The sequence below is a fragment of the Mobula birostris genome, chromosome 6, assembly GCF_030028105.1.
Source record: "Mobula birostris isolate sMobBir1 chromosome 6, sMobBir1.hap1, whole genome shotgun sequence".
NCBI lineage: Eukaryota > Metazoa > Chordata > Chondrichthyes > Myliobatiformes > Myliobatidae > Mobula > Mobula birostris.
Genome location: NC_092375.1, coordinates 181,241,645 through 181,261,058, shown reverse-complemented (window position 1 = coordinate 181,261,058; position 19,414 = coordinate 181,241,645). Strand labels below are relative to the sequence as shown.

General features: G+C 38.6%; 1 protein-coding gene across 1 annotated transcript in view; it reads left to right on the top strand.

Annotated features, from left to right (window-relative positions):
• The window catches only part of LOC140198658 (dipeptidyl peptidase 4-like), a 188,561-nt gene extending 169,388 nt beyond the window's left edge, over window positions 1–19,173 (top strand). The window contains exons 25-28 of the mRNA XM_072259665.1: window positions 12,573–12,637; window positions 13,634–13,706; window positions 14,032–14,105; window positions 18,800–19,173. Of these exons, the coding sequence (XP_072115766.1) occupies window positions 12,573–12,637; window positions 13,634–13,706; window positions 14,032–14,105; window positions 18,800–18,901 (314 nt within the window). The 3' untranslated portion in view covers window positions 18,902–19,173. The remainder of the gene's footprint in view (window positions 1–12,572; window positions 12,638–13,633; window positions 13,707–14,031; window positions 14,106–18,799) is intronic.
• The last annotated feature ends 241 nt before the right edge of the window (window positions 19,174–19,414 follow it).

Here is a 19,414-nt window from a genome sequence, read left to right as displayed (position 1 = left end):
GATTGAGTAGGATAGGCCTTTATTCCTTAGAACATAGAAGATTGAGAAGAGATTTGATAAAGATATACAAACTTATGAGAGGTAGAGGGTAAATGCAAGCAGGCGTTTTCCACTGAGGTTGGGGGAGATTATCACTAGAGGTCATGGGTTAGAAAGTTTAAGGGGAACATGAGGGGAAACTTCTTCACTCAGAAGGTCATGAGAAGGTCAATGAGCTGCCAGCATAAGTGGTACATGCGAGCTCAATTTCCATGTTTAAGCAAAGTTTGGATAGGTACGTGGTTGGTAGGGGTATGAAGGGCTATAATCCCAGTGCAGGTCGAGGGGAGTAGGCAGTTTCAATGGTTTCGGCTTGGACTAGATGGGCTGAATGGCATTGTGCTGTGCCTTTCCATGACTCTATGCTTCTATGATTCTAATCAGATTTTATGCATTATAGATCCTAACATTCCACTCAATACATGTATGAGTTTTTGAATCCCAAACCACAATTTTCTGATGACTGATTTTAATTGTCATCTACAATATAAGGGTGACGTTACATATTTTCCCAATAGACATCCCCATCCTATTCCATCCTAACAATGAAGTGCAAAATCCTACCTTTATCAAACAAATATTGTTGATAAGTGAATAATTTAAATATATGTGGTTATATGTTGCATTAGGTTACGCTGGAGTTGGTCAATCCAGTGGTCATCAGTGTATGTTATAAAATAGATCATGCAATTATTCTTGCAATCTCTCAATCAGACAAATGCCTGTGCTTGGATTGGGGGTGTTGCCAATAGATCTTATGCTTATGTGCCTGAGAAAGCATAGTTCTGGTAATGTTTAACAGTTGCATCAAAATGAAAGCAATTCTCCCTGAGCAGAAGGATCAGCATATCACAGGCTTGGAAATTTTGATGTCAGAGTAGATGTGCACCTCGCCTCTCACGTAGCATCTGCAGTTTAGCTTAAACACTGTTGGCCAGACCATCTTCATTCTCAGAGGACAATGAGACATTCTGTTAATCCCACAAGGGAACTTGAATAGTTATATCAAACGATCTGCTATTTTACTAGAAATATTGTTCTTTAAGATAATTTTATCTTTTAAGAAATAATAATTTGTTTTCAAGTTCATTACCAAGACATCACAGAAAGACATTTGCTATTAGATATGTGTCTGCAATTACTGACATAAGCAGACAACATTGTCTGAAGTCTAATCAAAACAGTGTGATGCTTGTACACAAATCCAAGACAGATATTTTGCTAATTTTGTGCACCATTGAAGGAAAAGTTTCATTCATTGAGTTCAGCAAATATGCTAATGTTCAGCAAATATAGAAGATACTACTTAGTTTCATTCATTCATTATGTGCCATGTCATATGATGTTGGCAATCGTGGTCTTCATTCACCATGATTGTTGTTGGCATTTTTTTCTACAAAAGCTGTTTGCATTGTCTTCTTCTGGATAGTGTCTTTACAAGTTGGGTGACTTTAGCCCTTATCAATACTCTTCAGAGTGCCTGGCTTTACTGGTCGCAAAACCAGGACTAGTGATATGCACCAGCTGCTCATACGACCTCCACCATCTGCTCCCATGGCTTCATGTGACCCTGATCAAGGAGCTATGCAGGTGCCACACTTTGCCCAAGGGTGACCTGCAGGCAAGTGGAGGGAAGGAGCGCCTTTCACCTTCTTTGGTAGAGACGTATCTTCACACTGCTACCCTAATTATAGGAACTTTAATTTGGTCAAATTAGGCCACAGTTGCTTGAAAAGCAAGTGGATGACAGGAGATGTTTATCTTCAAAGGCCAAAGATGATATTAGTGTCAGAGGGGTGGGGTGTTTGCTGCTTGAGACCATAAGCAAGGAAGGAAAAGGATTTATCCACAAAAATGGACAAGACTGGGGCCATACTGGAAGATTCCAAGTGTCATTTCATTGGTCAAATTGACCAACCATTACCTGTTCTCATGGCTTCACATGACTCTGAGGGGGCTAAGCAGGTGCAGTACCATGCCCAAGGGAGACTTGTAGGCTAGCGGAAGGAAGGAGTGCCTAACGCCTCCTTTGCAAGAGATGTATTTCGACCCTGTCACTATTACAAATACAACAAATTATTTGATAAATACCAAAATCTGAAGCCTGAAGTCGTGTTAATGAAGTGGATAGTAAATATCCCCCAATGGAAGGAACTCAGATGAAGTATTTACAAAAGAGTACTTCTGTTATTATAAAAGCATCAATGTCATTTGTGAATTCTCATGATGGAAAATAAAACCAAAGATACCAATCTAATAAATTAAAGATTTAGTTTTCTTTGCAATTTACTCAACTGTCACTTATAGTTAAATGATCAGAAAATAGATGAAAATTTTACCCTCTTATGAGTAACAAACACTTCAAAAATATTTGAAGTTATGTTTTCTAACTTTAAGAAGTTAAACTAATTCAAATGAAGTTATGGGAGTCTGAAATGTGGGTATTACTATGGGTTTATATTAAGTAAGGGTGCATGGTAGTATGATGATGTATGAAGTTAATTTGCAAAAAGACAGAGTGTATGGTGATATCCAAAAAGAAGGAGAATCCTATCTGCAGGCTAAGAAAAAAATGGGGAAGACATAAAACAAGTACAGAACTTTTGCTACTTAGGAAGCTGGTGACATCAGATGGCAGGTGCGACATGGACATCAAAAGAAGAATAAGGATGTCAAAAAACACCTTTACGAGAATGAAGAGTATACTGACCAACACTAAACTAGGAATGACAACCCGCCTCAGAGCACTGAAATGTTGCGTTTCTCCGGTTATGTTATATGGCTCAGAATGTTGGACAATATCTAGTAACATGAGGAAACGAATTGAAGCTGCAGAGATGTGGTTTTTGAGGATGATGCAAAGAATATCATGGACGAAATGAATATCTAATGAGGATGTTATAAACAAAGCAAGCACAAAAAGAGAAATAATGTATGAGATAATGAAAAGGCAATGTAACTTCATTAGATGTGATTAGGAAAGAGGAGTTAGAATGCATGGTAATTATGGGAAAGATTGAAGGGAAGAAAGCAACAGGAAGACGAAGACAAATGATGATGGAGACAGCAGCTGGAGAACTGGAAATGAATACCAATGAATTGATCCACTTGACCCGAAACAGGAGTGTGTGGGCCATGGCAGTCAAAGCTCAAACTGGGCATATGGCCCATAATGAATTATTTAAACAAACAAGAATGCATAATTAAACAATATACATGATTAATCAAATATTATTGAAATATCAAGTACACAGCAATTCTTATATCAGAAATTACCTTCATATTTAAAATTTTTTTGAAAGCCATAGATGGTCAAATTAGTCCATTAATCTCATTCATTTTACTGAACCAGAAATTTGATTTTTTTCAAAACTAAACATCTCATAATCACCTCAGAATCCAGTTTACTATCACTGACGTGTCATGAAATTTGTTGCTTTGCATCAGCAGTACAGGGTAAGACATAAGAATTAGTGTAAGTCACAAAAATAAACAAATAATGTAAAAGAGAAATCATGAGGTAGTATTCATGGATTCATGCACCGTTCAGGAAACTGATGGCAGAAGGGAAGAAGCTGTTCTTAAATCATTCAGTGTTGTTCTTCAGGCTCCTGTACGTCCTCCCAAGTGGTAGTAATGAGAAGAGGGCATGTGCCAGATGGTAAACACCCTAAGTGATGGATCCAGCCTTCTTGAAGATGTCCTTGATGGTGAGGGTGGTTGTGCCTGTGATAGTGTGGACATATCAAATCTTGTCAAACTCCTAATGAAGTAGAAGCACTGGTGTGGCTTCTTCAACACTACATCAATATGTTCAGCCCAAGATGGATCCTCTGAAATGTTAAAATAGAGAACCCTTCATATCATGTTCTTGATACTTATTACTTATTTATTAATGATGGTGATTACTTTTTTCTCAGCTCAAGCTGGTAGAACCTGAGCTACTGGCATAGCCACGCACACTCATTTGTCAATTGCTAAGTACTTTCCGACTATTCTAGTAGTGTTTAACATTGTGGCTTTCTGAAGATTTAAATAGATATTACTGTGTAGCCCTAATTGTTTAATGCTATTGTGTAGTGACTTTGGGTTGATACTTGTTATAAATATTGCTATCAGGACAATATATACCCTGTTCATGTTCCAAAGTCTTTCAATTTCCTCTTTTAATGCAGCATATTTCTGGTGTTTTTCACTTACTGATTTCTGTAAGTTACTGTATGTGTGTTTGGAATGGCTATATCTATTAAATAAGTTGTTCTTGCTTATTTATCCTGTATTATTATATCCAAATGTTTATTATAGATTGTCCTATCTGTAATAACTGATCGGGCATAATATAACTTGTGGTATTTTGATTCTAAAGTGGGATCAGGCTTGTATATATAGCAAGTTGTGATTTCATATATGAGTTTGTATTTTAAAGCAAGTTTTTGACGTATGATGCTTGCCACTTGATTGTGTCTGTGTAAGTAATCAGATTGAGTTAAACTGCTACAGGATCTTGTAATGTATTGAATTGTTTCTGGTTCTTCTTTGAATTTTCTCTGAATTTGTTGGTCTTTTATTATGTATTTTTGATCATTTTTGTGTTAACTACCTGGTCCTGTATTGCCACAAGGAACCATTCTGTTTTCTAGAAGATGTCTCTAATTTTGAGCCAGGCATTATTATTATTTCTTCTTTCTTTTTGCATTTGCAAAATCCGTTATCTTTTGCACACTGGTTGTCAATCCTGTTGGGTGTGGTCTTTCATTGATTCTATTATGCATATTGGATTTATTGAGAAATTGAACCGCTGGGTTGTATATAGTAACATATACGTACTTTGTACTTTTGTACTAGAGGACACATGTTGGGGCAGGGGAGGTTAAACGAGTAAGCTTATTTTACGTGGAGTGTGACCAGAACAGGCTGCTAGGGGTGAAAGTGGAAACAAATATAATACAGATATTTAAGACGCCTTTAGATGAACTCATTGATATGCAGGAATTGGAAGGATATAGATTATTTCAAGGTTGATGAAATTGTTTAATTTGGCATTGTGTTCAGCACAGACATTCCAGCCCAAAGGTCACATTGCTGTGTTAGATTGTTCTATGTTATATTAAAGTAACTGAACAGCACTGGCAAAAATGCCTTTGTCAGGGCATTTTGTGGGGGTGATTGAAAGATTGAATTCTTCTATATGTGCATCTTTCTTTTCACCCCACCACAGCCTGTGAAGCACAGAGAAAGATGCTTCCACAGAAAACCAGAAAATAATGGCATCCAATAACACTTAGTGTGCCATTGCAGCAGCCCCTAGCATGTATAAGAGGGAGAAATTTAAGGAAAGTCATCAGAGCTGAAAGATCTCAGGTGTGAGGAGAGGCTGGGTAGATTAGAATATTTTCTTTGGAACTAAACAGACTGAAGGGGATTTCCTTTGAGGTATAGTAAATTATGAAACAAATGGGCAAGATAAAGTGGAAAGACATATTTCAATGTTTTAAAGTTCAAAGTGCTTTCTTTGTAATTGCACCTATGTGCTGAGCCCAGGACAAGTACCCCGAAATTATAGCACCAAGGAATTTAAGGTTGCTAGGAATTTAAGATCACCCCCTTTGGTCCTCTGATGAGGACTGGATTGTGCACCTCTGGTTTCGCTCACCTGAAGTCTGTAATCTGTTCCTTGGTCTTGCTGACATTGACTGAGAGGTTGTTTTGGTGGCACCATTCAGCCAGGTTTTCAATCTCCCTCCTATGTGCTGATTCATCACCATCTTTGATTTGGCCTCCAACAATGGTTGTGTTCAAGGCAGAAAAGTCAAAATGGGAAGGCTTAGATTTAAGATAATAGGTTAAAAATTTAGGAGGGGATACTAGAAAGACATTTACTTTTACAGATTACTGAGGGTCTGGAAGTTACCATCTGAAAGAGGCTGAAATGCTCTACATGCCTAGCAAAGAAATGGATGAACATGAAGGTGTAAGGCTCTGGCAAAGAACTAGGAACCAGTATAGTCCTAACTAGTTCATTTTCCAGTTGGAATAGAGAAGAGGTCAAACAGCTGTCTTTCTGCATGTTGAAATACTGTGACGTTACGATTGGACCTTACTTTTTCATTTAACAGGAGCTTTCCATCCTCTAGTTCCCTAAGGGTCTATATCATGCAACATATCTGGTTAATCAGATCGAAAGTAAATAAACTGAGTTGGCCCTTATTATGTCTGGCACCCAAAACAGAGCAGCTGCTAGATGCATATGGCTATTGACTCCGGAAATTTGGAGTCCATGTACAATCCGTTCTCTGACCTCCAGAAAGGAACTCCCTTCTACTGTAGGGTAATGGTCAAAGCTGTTTTTCATGTCACATTTTTTATTGAAAGGAAAATGAACAAGCATAAAGTAAATCATCATAATTTTGGACTGCTTTGCCCCCCTTTACATCTATTCCCTTAAAGACAAAAAGGGTAAAGACAGCTGTCGTTCCACAGCAAAGAGGTTCAACAAGAAATATTTTCCTTAAACTTCTTGTAAATTGCAGCCAACTGCAGTCTATTCCTGCTCACTGAGCAGCACTTAATGAAAACACTGTTGTTGCAGAGCTTCTGCAGAAGGTTCTCTGAAGTTGCTGTGTGATGGTTTTTTTTCCCCACGAAACATTAGCTTTTTAGATTGTACTTTGGCTTTCCCTATGAGAAATAGAGAGTAATCAATGACATTATCTGAAATGTTACTGAGTTGATCAAAGGACTTCATGACATATCATATAAAAGGTTTCTTCTTAGCCCATTGTGTCTAGGACTTGTACTGTAAATTGCATTACTTCAAAGTTCAAAGTATGTGTACTTTATACAACCTCAGGATTCATCTCCTTACAGCCAGCCACAAAACAAAGAAACCCAATTGAACCTATTAAAAAAAAGACTGTGGAACACCCAATATGCAGAGAAAATACAAATAATAGTGCGAACAATGAAAGTAAGCAAATAGCATTGAGAACTGAAGTTCATGAAAGTGAGTCTACAGAATTCTATTAGTTGCTGGCCACAGCCTCAGCTAAGTCAAGGGATAGAGTTTAAGAGTCACGTGGTAATGATGCAGCTCTATAAAACTCTGGTTAGGCCACACTTGGAGTACTGTGTCCCGTTCTGGTCGCCTCACTATAGGAAGGATGTGGAAGCATTGGAAAGGGTACAGAGGAGATTTACCAGGATGCTGCCTGGTTTAGAAAATATGCATTATGATCAGAGATTAAGGGAGCTAGGGCTTTACTCTTTGGAGAGAAGGAGGATGAGAGGAGACATGAAGCGGTGTACAAGATAATAAGAGGAATACATAGAGTGGATAGACAGCACCTCTTCCCCAGGGCACCACTGCTCCATACAAGAGGACATGGCTTTAAGGTAAGGGGTGGGAAGTTCAAGGGGGATATTAGAGGAAGGTTTTTTACTCAGGGAGTGGTTGGTGCATGGAATGGACTGCCTGAGTCAGTGGTGGAGGCAGATACACTCGTGAAGTTTGAGAGACTACTAGACAGGTATATGGAAGAATTTAAGGTGGGGGGTTATATGGGAAGCAGGGTTTGAGGGTCAGCACAACTTTGTGGGCCGAAGGGCCTGTAGTGTGCTGTACTATTCTATGTTCTATGTTCTTTGTTTAGCGCAGAGACAAGTAAACGTCAGGGAGCAGCAAGGTGAACCGTCCAGCCTTCGCCTTTGGCCCCAACACCTTGACCTTGATACAAATTACTTTAAAACATTACCCCGAAGTATTGATCTCCCTGTTTAGAGATACAATTCCTCCCAATCTACTTATTATAATTTTATATAGCTTGTCATCTTTTCCAAAGTAAACAAACCATTCCCCTGCTATCCTCTCCTCGTGACTAAAATTCTCCCGTTCTCACAACATTGTCACAATAATATTAGGGTCCATTTTTAAGGATGTGGTTTTGGGTACTTGGAGGCACATGATAAAATAAACTGAAGTCAGCATGGTTTCCTTACAAGGATATCTTACCTGACAAATCCGTTGGAATTCTTTGAGGAAGTAACAGGCAAGATAGACAAAGGAGAGTCAGTGGATATTGTTTACTTGGATTTTCAGAAGGTCTTTGACAAAGTGCAGTACAAGAGGTTGCTTAGCGAGTTAAGTCCTGCTGTTAATATGGCGCCACGCTCAGACACACTGACTTCTACGGGGCCAACCAAAGGTGTTATTATCTTTTTTAACCATATTTTTTATGATCACAAGATAATGCTGGACATTAAGAACTTAGTTCTACCCCATCGGCAAGGTGCTTGTTGGTAGAGAAACTGATGGAGCTGGACTTTGTGCAGACCCTGTTGCTGCCTGCTAGAGAGGTATTGGAGTAAGTGCATGAAGGCCATGAGCAGTCTATCAGTGAATGATTGTTTTAGTCGCTTTTCCTGTGATTGTAAGACCTGTTGGATGTTGGTAATTTCTAATGTTTCAAGCTCAGTTCACTGGTTTATTGACAGGATCGACGGCCGGGGAATTGTGCGGCCTCAGTCTTAGCAAGGACTGGGCCTCAGGCTGTAGTGTCATCTGTTTTCAGCTGTCCAGAAGAGAGGTGTCGGAGCTGGTGCTGGAGGTGGTGTGGCACGGTGTCTTTGCTAGCATTGGTGCTGTCCTCCAGTGTTCACTCAGCAGAAGACTAAGCCTCAAGCCACAGTGTTGCCTGTTTGTAGCCATCCAGAAGAGAGGCATTAGTGCTGGAAGTGGTATGACACAGCGTCCACGCTGGGGTCAGTACTGCTGTCTGTGTTCGCCTGGTGGAAGACTAGCTGCATTATGGTTGAATGCAGACTGCTGCAACATTCATGGACTCGGACTTGGACTATTTTTTTAAATTATTGTATTTTACACATATCTTATATGTGCTACATGTGCCTTGTACTGTGTATGGCTATTGGTCTTGTGTTTTGTATCTTGGCCCCAGAGTAACACTGTTTCCTTTGGCTGTAATGATGGGTATTCATGTATGGTTGAATGACAAACCTTAACTTGACAGCTTGATAAGAGCCCATGGTTTTACAGGAAAGACACTAGCATCGATAGAAGATTTGCTGATTGGCAGGGAGCGAAGAGTGGGAATAAATGGAGACTTTTCTGATTGGCTGCTGGTGACTAGTAGTGTTCTGCAGGGGTTGATTTTGGGACCACTTATTCTTAGGTTATATGTCAATGATTTGGATTACTTCATTTCATGTTATATGTCAATGATTTGGATTACTTCATTTCATGTTATATGTCAATGATTTCCATCTGCAAACATACAAAGATGCATGGAGGGGCAGTGTTGAGGAAGCAGAAAGCCTGCAAAAGGACTTGGACAGATTAGGAAAATGGGCAAAGAAGTAGTAGATGGGAAACAGTGCAGGGAATTGTATGGTCATGCAGTTTGGTAGAATGAAAAAATGAGTGGACTATTTTCTAAACTGCGAACAAAGTCAGAAATCAGAAGTGCAAAGGGACTTGTGAGACCTAGTGCAGGATTCCTTAAAAGTTAATTTGCAGTTTGAGATGGTAGTAGGAAGCCAAATGCAATGTTAACATTCATTTCCAGATGACTAGAACATAAAAGCCAGATGGGAAACTGGGGCTTTCTAAGGCACTGGTCAGGCCTCATTTGGATGAAATGGTGTTCTCGCATTGGAAGGGTCCAGAGGAGGTCCATGAGAATAATCCTTGGAATAATAGGGTTAAAATGTGAAGAACCTTTATGGCTCTAGGCCTGTACCCTCTGGAATTTAGAAGAATGAGGGAGTGGGGGAGTGGAGGGAATCTCATTGACACTTACTGAATATTGAAAGGCCTAGATAGAGTCGATGTGGAGAGGATGGTTCCAATAGAGACCAGAGTGCACAGCCTCTGAATAGAAGGATGTCCCTTTAAAGCAGAGATGAGGAGGAACTTTAGCCAAAGGACTGTGAATCACAGCTGGAGGGTTATTGGGTATATTTAAAGTGAAGATTCTACAGATTTCTGATTAGCACGCGTGTCAATGATTTAAAGGAAAATGTGGTTGAGAGGGAAAATAAATCAGTGATGACCGAATATCAGAGAAGAATGAGAGGGCTAAATGGCCTAATTCTGCTCCTATGTCTCATGGTTTGTTGGCCTTATTCTCCTCCATACCCTGTCAAATGTAGTTACATCTTTCTTGCAATGTACTAACCAGAAATTATTCCACCTGTGTCCTAACTTGTAATTTAAATAGCTCTACATTATGCCTTAGTTGGTGCTGGAAAGAGTTTCATTTTAACTTTTCTAATGGGTCCATTGGCAAATCACTACAAAGAAATTCATCATTCTAATGAAATTCTCCTAAAAAACTTATCTACCTCTGTTGGAAATAGTCATATTCATAGTCATAGTCATAGTCATACTTCATTGATTCCGGGTGAAATTGGTTTTCATTACAGTTGCACCATAAATAATAAATAGTAATAAAACCATAAATAGTTAAATAGTAATATGTAAATTATGCCAGGAAATAAGTCCAGGACCAGCCTATTGGCTCAGAGTGTCTAACCCTCCAAGGGAGGAGCTGTAAAGTTTGATGGCCACAGGTAGGAATGACTTCCTATGATGCTCTGTGTTGCATCTCGGTAGAATGAGTCTCTGGCTGAATGTACTCCTGTGCCCAACCAGTACATTATGTAGTGGATGGGAGACATTGTACAAGATGGCATGCAATTTGGACAGCATCCTCTTTTCAGACACCACCGTCAAAGAGTCCAGTTCCATTCCCACAACATCTTACGAATGAGTTTGTTGATTATGTTGGTGTCTGCTACCCTCAGCCTGCTGCCCCAGCACACAACAGCAAACATGATCGCACTGGCCACCAAATTTCAACTTTCAAAAAACATACACAAAACAGATTTGTCTGAATATTAAAACAGATTAAAACAAAAAAAATGGATGTTATGATCATATAAGATGTTATAAGTTGCTGTGATCATACAAAATGTTATTAGTAAGTACATTTTTCATTAGATAGAAATAAGAAAGAACTTTGAGAGCACAAACCAGGGTGGGTCTTTCATGGTTAGCAATAGGGCACTGAGGAGTGTAGTAGAACAGAGGGATCTGAGAATACAGAACTATAATTCTTTGAAAATGGCATCACAGGTAGATAGATCATAAAAAGAGTTTTTGGCACATTGCCTTTCATAAGTCAAATCATTCAGTACAGGAGTTGGGATGTTATGCTGAAGTTGCATGAAACATTGGTGAAGCCCAGTTTGGAGGGTTGTGTGCAGTTCTGGTCATCTACTGACAGGAAAGATATCAATATAGGCTGAAAGAGTGCAGAGAAAATTTACAAGGTTGTTACCAGGATGTGAGGACTTGACCTAGAGGGAAAGATTGAATAGGTTAGGACCTTTTTTCATAGACCGTAGGAGAATGAGGGGAGATTTGATAGTGATATACAGAATTATGAGGGGTGTAGAGGGGTAAATGCAAACAGGCTAGAGCAAGAGGTAATGGGTTGAGGGTGAAAGATGAGTAATTTAAAGGTAACATGGGGAGGAGGGAAATTTTTCATTCTGAGGGTGGTAAGAGTGTGAAATAAGCTGCCAGCAAAAGTGGTGGATTTGGGTATGATCTCAACATTTGCGATAAATTTTGATAGTTATATGGATTGGATAGGTATGGAGAGCTATGGTCTAGGTGCAAGTTAATGGGACTAAGCAGATTAATAGTTTGACACAGACCTGATTGGCCAAAGAGTGTGTTTCTGTGCTGTAGTGTTCCATGCCTCTATAACTTTGAAGAGTCCATTCTTGGGTATACTTCAAAAGTAGAAACATTCAGTATGTACACTGAAGATCTGGAGATTTTCTGACAATATGTATGTATGTATGTATGTATTTATTTATTTATTGAGATACGGCATGGAATAGGCCCTTCTGCCTCTTCCAGCCATACTGACGAGCAACCCCTATTTAACCCCAGCCTAATCACGGGACAAGTTATAATAACCAATTAACCTACCAACCAGTACATCTTTGGACTGTGGGAAGAAATAGGTGACACCCAGAGGAAATCCACACAGTCACGGGGAGAATGTACAAACTCCTTGCAGGCAGCGGTAGGATCTTAGCTTTAATTTTGATGAAAATGGTGCCTGAGCTGAAACCAATGTTGCAGTATTCTGTATTAATTGCAGCATATCACATTATATTTTTGAACACTCTACAAACATTTTGTTTTAGTGAGTGGCTCAGTTAAGTTATATATTGTCTAACATTTCGAAAGGGAGGAATAAGATTAGGTTGCATCAGAAATGTATCATTTTAGAAAAGGAATGAACTTTTTATTCATTCTAACTCACCATATCTTCAATGAAATAAGTTGCAAAGGATGTACAATTAAACTGTACATGGTTAATGTGGAACGGTAAATAGGATATTTAATTCATGCAACCAGATAGTGTTTGTTTGTAAAGAGCTGTTTGAGTACATTTCCAAGAATTCTTCTATTTGAATCTATTACGTTTCACATATCACAGATAGTATCTATACTGAACGTTACATGGGCTTACCAACGGATGATGACAATCTTCAATTCTACAAGGTAAAACTGAGTCATATTTAAATGATTTCAGTCACAATGGAGGAACTTTAGTCTAATTTGTTATTGATTTATTTATTAAGATACCAAACAGAATAGCCCTTTCTGGCCCTTCGAGCCGTGTTGCCCAGCAATCCCCAGTTTAATCCCAGCCTAATCATGGGACAATTTACAACGACCAATTAACCTACCAAATGGTACACCCTTGGACTGTGGGAGGAAACTGGAGCACCCGGAGGAAACCTACGCAGTCAGGGGGAGTACATAGAAACACCTTACAGGTAGCAACAGGAATTGAATCTGGGTTGCCTGTACTGTACGGTGTTGTGCTAACTATCTCTATGCGACCATGCTGCTGATGCTAAATTATCCATACAGCACACCAACTGAATTTACAGATGACCTTTTCACCGATGCTGTCACACAAGTTAGGTCAACATTAACTCTTTCAGAAAGTATGTACTTAAGGAAAAAAAGGGTATAACGGAGTTTCACATGGCAATTGTGGCCTCTCTCTGTTAGAGATATTTCCATCCCTCACCCACCCTTTTCACAACTTATCACTAACTTGTCTTCCTCCCTTAGTTCAGATTAAATATCTTTGACCAAAAATATTAATGCCATTTCTTTTCCCACCATTGCAGCCTGACTTGTCGATGCTTCTATTTTTGTTTAAAACATTTGAGAATTTCTTCAAATCTTGAAGTGAATTAAAATAAATTTCAGAAAATCATAATGATTGAGACAGGCATTTACAAATTACCCCACATCAGTGCGTCATGAGCAGCTATGGAGAGAGCAGAAAGGAGTGAAGGTTTTAAAATCATTTTAGGACATCTGGATATTTTTGCTCAATGTTCTGTATGCTTAAATTAAAAATATAGTTTTAAATTTTGAAATTAAAAATACAATATAAAAATTTCCATGTGTTTTTGTAATATATCAATAATTTCCACTTCCTCTGAAAAATTATCTATAATACTCTTCATTGTTTTCCAGAATTCTACTGTGATGGAAAGAGCTGAGAATTTCAAATTGGTTGATTATCTCCTTGTCCACGGAACAGCAGATGGTGAGTTTGGCAGGTCCTAGATCATCCAGTAGCTTAAGCAAGTCATACCTATATTTAAACTGCAGATCGGAGACCAATCTGCAGAACAAATACTGAGTAAGCAATAATACTTCATTATGAAGCATTAGACGTCCTATTTAACTTCTGAGAAATTTTCTATATGTGTTTACAGAATGCATATTTGTACAATTTAATGGATTATAATGCTTACCAAAAGATGTCAATACATCATTTAGGATTATCACTTAGTTAGTTCGGTCTGTTTGCCTTAGTTTAATTTATCAAGCAGAATAGAATATCATTTAACTTGTACACTCTGTTTCAGATAATGTCCATTTCCAGCAGGCAGCACAGATTTCAAAAGCCCTTGTTCAGAATGGAGTGGATTTTCAAGCGATGGTACGTTTAGGCACTTTAGTTTCTATAAACACAAAATTACTTTATATACTTAAGAGAATATTTGCAAATTACTTCTATTAAATCAATATATATAATTACATGGAAAATATTGAGCCAGTTCTTAGTGGAAAAATAACTGAATGTTTAATTCTTTTAACTTCTTTTTATACAAGTTTGGTCTTCATATTGAAAGCTAAGTTATGTTTCTAACATAACTGACTGAGTGAAAGCTATGTGTACGTTCTGAGGAAGCTCAGAGAGACCAGTCTTTGCCAATATATTCCAACATCTTTCACTCTAAAGAGGGTCTCGGCCTGAAATGTCAACTGTTCATTCATTTCCATAGATGCTGCCTGACCTGCTGAGGTCCCCCAGCATTTTGTGTGTGTCACTCTAATTCTAGTCCAACTCATTCAAGACACTGCCCTGCAATTGACTAATCTCCGGATCTTACAAATCAATTTACACATGAACACTGGTATTTCTCACACAAACAACATCTAGGTCCTACTCTTTGCTTTATATTTTAAAAAGGTGGTGGATCTCCATGAGATTACTCAATGAATTCAGGAGATAAAGATAAGTGTAATAATAAAAGCTATTTAACAGTTAAACAACATTGATCAACATTAATCAATCTTTTAAATCAAGAACAGGAACCTTGGTCCAATCTCCCTCTGTTAGCAGTGAACAGTTAAAAATTAAGAAATTATAAGTTGTTCTATGTATAATGACATGCCACATTCAGACTCAGAAATGGCTTCTCATTCCTATGTTGGTAAATCATTTCCATTTTTGAAAGAAGAATTTTTTTGACAAATGTGTGGAAGCTTTCCTTTCAACCTGTGTTTCCTCTTTCTCTAGTTTTTTTTTAATTTTTGTGTACATTATTTGACCCAAAGTCATCTCCCTCTTCAGTTAACCCTTGGCATTGTCCCAGTCTTTAACACATTGAGTAATATAGGCCAATCTAAAAAGTGCCAGAAGTTGCACTCTCTCTCTTTATCATTTTTACCATGTAGATCCAGCAACATGCAATGTAAGTAACTTCATTCTCTCTCTCTTGATGGTGAGTGAGAGCTTGCTGCCAATTCTCGAGTTGGGGGAATCCCTAAATAAAACTGGCACTATAGATTGTAACGTCAAAATAGCGATGGCTTGTCTCCCCTCTTGCTCTGGAAGGAGTGATACCTCTCTCTCGATTGTTAGTGAGGGAGAGCGCCTGAGGGATGTCAAACTGTTGGGATGGACAGTAGTTTTTTCATGGACTGTAGACTATGGTCTCTCTCTGGAGCTTTGCTGTTGTGAGTAGTGGGAGTGCTGATGCGGGGGAAGGGGCGGGGGGAGGTGTAGGATTAATGGTTTGCGGCTGCTTGTGCACTGTGAGGGGAGGGAGGCTTTGAGTTTCTGTCATTCATTCTTTGTGATTTTTCTTCTGTTTTGAGGATGTCTGTGGAGAGTAAGAATTTCCGATTATATACTGTATATATTCTCTGATATTAAATTAAACCATTGAACAATTGAACCAGTAATCTCTAGCTTTAACAAAATGCTCCACACCAATAAGAACCATTAAAGTGGATACATTTTCCTTCAGAACCTCTCTACTGCCTTTAACAGTTCAGCAGAATTCTCATTTTTCACAAAATCCTTGAATTGTTATGAAAAATTAAGAGGCAGTTCAGGCCACTGAGTCCTTCCAGTAGGATAACCTGGCTGTCCCATTCCTACACTTTATCCCCTTGGCTTTAAACTTTATTTCTCTTAAGTGCCTAAACAATTTCCTTTTGAAATCATTCATGGTCTCTGTTTCCACCACACTCATGGGTGTGACCTAGGTCATTACTAGTCACTGTATGAACAAGTTCTTCCTCAAAACAATCCCTGTATCCTTTAAGTCCATTTTCTATGTACCATAGACCTAGCTGTATTGGCGCTTGCCCTTCCCTTAGACTACATCAGTGATGTGGAGAGGGGGAACCCGCTGCATGGGCAACAGCTGGTTCTTCAATCTTCCCCCCAGGCTTGCTCCCTGGAGAGGACACAGTTCACCAGAGGCGCAAACCCATGATCCCCTTGGATCGACATCTGCCTACTACTAGTTGTTCATCCACCATCAGCTAATGGGGACACTTTTATTTATCTTCAGCTTTCCTCTTAGTAAAACTCCCTTTATTTCAAAGAGAACAGTCCCAGCTTCTCTGACGTAACGTTGTTATAAAATCACTATTATCTATAACCATTTTGAGAAATCTCTGCTTTCTCTCAAAAATTTTTGCATACAACCTTATCCAAAGTTGCTTTACCAAAATGGATAGGGTTTTGGAGAAATTTCTGCTTAAAGTATGAAAGAAAATATTTGTAACTTTGAAATTAGAATCTCAATGCATATTATTGGAAAGTCAAATGAAGAACACACTCAGAATTGAGGAGCAAAACTTTATATTCCATCTGGGTACCCTTCAACCTGATGGCATGATATCAATTTTTTGAACTAACAGTGGTTGCCACACCCCCATCACAATTCCCCCATTCCCATTTCCCTCTCTCACCATATCCACTTACCTGCCCATCATGTCTCTGGTTCTCCTCACCCTCCCTTTCTTCCACGGTCTTCTACCCTGTCCTACCAGATTCCCCCTTCTCTAACCCTTTATCTCTTTCACCAATTACTTTGCAGCTCTTTATTTCACCCCTCCACCTCTCCCGGTTTCACCTATCACCTGCCACCTTGTACTTCTTCCTCCCCTCCCCCACTTTCTTGATCTGATATCTCATCTTTTCTTTCCAGTCTTGATGAAGGGTCTCTACCCAAAACATCAACGCTTACTCTTTTCAATAGATGCTGCCTGGCCTGCTGAGTTCCTCCAGCACTTTGTGTGTCTTCCTTAACAACACTTATAGAAGCTTCCACATAATCTTTCTGTCCATCCCTAGCAAGGTCACATATTGACACTGAAAAATATCTTTAAAATGATTCATGTAAATAAAAAAGTGTACTTTGGATTTGTGTTGGGTGCATTCAGATTCCTCATTAATTTCTTGAAGATCTTACTGATCAATGCGTTTACAATGACCACATTGGAAATATGTGCTTTTTAATGTAATGGCTTCCATATGATTTTGGAGAACAGTTTACTTCAAACTGATGCAGAATAACTTTGTTTTTCAAAGCACTTATTGGGCTCGATTAAACCGACACACATCTGCAGCTTTCAGTTGGCATTGGTAGTTATTCCCAGAGTCACTTCAGCTTATTTAGATATGGAATGTATATTTTGTTTTGCCAGTTTATCCTGGGTGAGGTCCGAGTAGAGTCAGGGACTCCAAAGATGTGTTGGAAAATCCACAGCCCTTTAACTCTCTTCTACCCTAACCTACCTTCCACTTTGCCAACGATTAAAGCTGTCATGTTTTTAAATATCTACATATTACTGTCACCTTGAGAAACATTTAAAATATTAAAAGTAACTTCAATAATTTGAAGAGGTCAATTAAGACACTGATTAAACACAGAAAACAAAAATCTAATAATTAAATAAAGAACTTGCCTTTTTAATGTTCTTCCCCGCAATGCTACAATACCCAGTGAAATCGATTGAGTATAGATGCCGTGCCAAATTTAAACTCAGAAAGACCAAGCAGTACTATTTAATGTGTGAATGGTGTGAACCACTGAATGGTGTGCCATGAAACACATTGAATTAAAAGACAGCAGCCACTGGTGAATAATTTTGAGATCATTGCATTTAAATCATATGTGTAAAAGATCGAGCAATGCTGGCATTTTACTGAGTTGACTTAATGAATATGGTTTTGTGATAGAAGGCAGCTGTGATTCAATTTGTGGGAAATTAGTGCAAACATTCACTCCTCATTCAAAATAGCAAGAAAAAAAACATGGTTATGCAAAAAGACACAAGACCCTGAGCAACATGTCCTTCAATTTGATGGTGGAGTTCCCTTCAGTGTACAGTCAAAGATATGCACGCAATCCACCCTCTCATTCCACCAATCAAATGCTGGAGGGCCGCACTGACAGGAGACACCAGCTCCCAACTAAGCACAGACACCATGCTGCACGCCTCCGGTATCTCCTCTCCTGAGTGGCAGCAGCAGGTAAGCCCACAGCTTGAGGCCCACTCCTCACTACAACCGAGGCTACACAGCTTCCCTGCCACAAGTCTTTTCACCAAACAAGGGAAACAGGCCTGTGACATCTTACATTATCAATGTCCAACAGGGTCTTAAAGATGCAATGGGTATACAAAGCACTTGTTACCTATATAATAATTTTAATACACTGCTTACAGATTATTTCAAAAGGAAAAGCCTCTTGACATTGGGCTGTGTGAATCTTTCGAACCTCAGTGTATAGTTCTCAGATTATGTTGGTTTAATTTGAAATGGACCAAACATGCTCTAAGATGAGAAAACAAGTTATTAATAAAACAAAACTCGAGCTTCTGTTTTCAAATTAATAAATGAAAAAGATCTCAAAGAAAATATGTTAGCTCATAGCACATATGGTCATCAACAGCTTTAAAAAGGAAAAACTATATAACATGGCAATATGTAGGCATTATTAAAAAAGAGTTGATCCTGTGTTTGTTTGACATTTTAAAGAACTTGAGAAGAAAGCAAAATTAATTTTGAAGCAAGCTCTGATACTTTCCTTTTCTTTTGTTTTTCAGTGGTATACAGACAAGGATCATTCTTTAAGCAGTCCTGCAAAAAGTCATCTCTACATCCATATGTCACACTTCCTAAAGCAATGTTTCTCTCTCAATCACTGATGTCAGATAATACATCAAAGCATAAAATTTTACAATTATAGAAACACTGGAAGAACTCAACCAGTCAAGCTGATCCTCACGGAGTTTTGCTGAAGAGTCTTTGATCTGAAATGTTAACTGGTTTTTTGTTTCCAAGTTGTGACTTGATTGGCTGAGTTCTCCCAGCACTGCTGTTTACGTTTCAGATTCTAACATTGCAAACACGAGGAAATCTGCAGATGCTGGAAATTCAAGCAACACACATCAAAGTTGCTGGTGAATGCAGCAGGCTAGGCAGCATCTCTAGGAAGAGGTACAGTCGACGTTTCGAGCCGTCAGGCCCGAAACGTCGACTGTACCTCTTCCTAGAGATTCTAACATCTGCAGGATTATTTTTTGATACTTCAACTGTTCCCATTTAAAGCAGTCGTATTGATAAAATGATAAAATATTATGATCCAGGTTCTCTAAAAGACATTTTTTCAATGTCTTAATTGATAATGTATATTGGAAATTTTTTGAACATTTTTCATC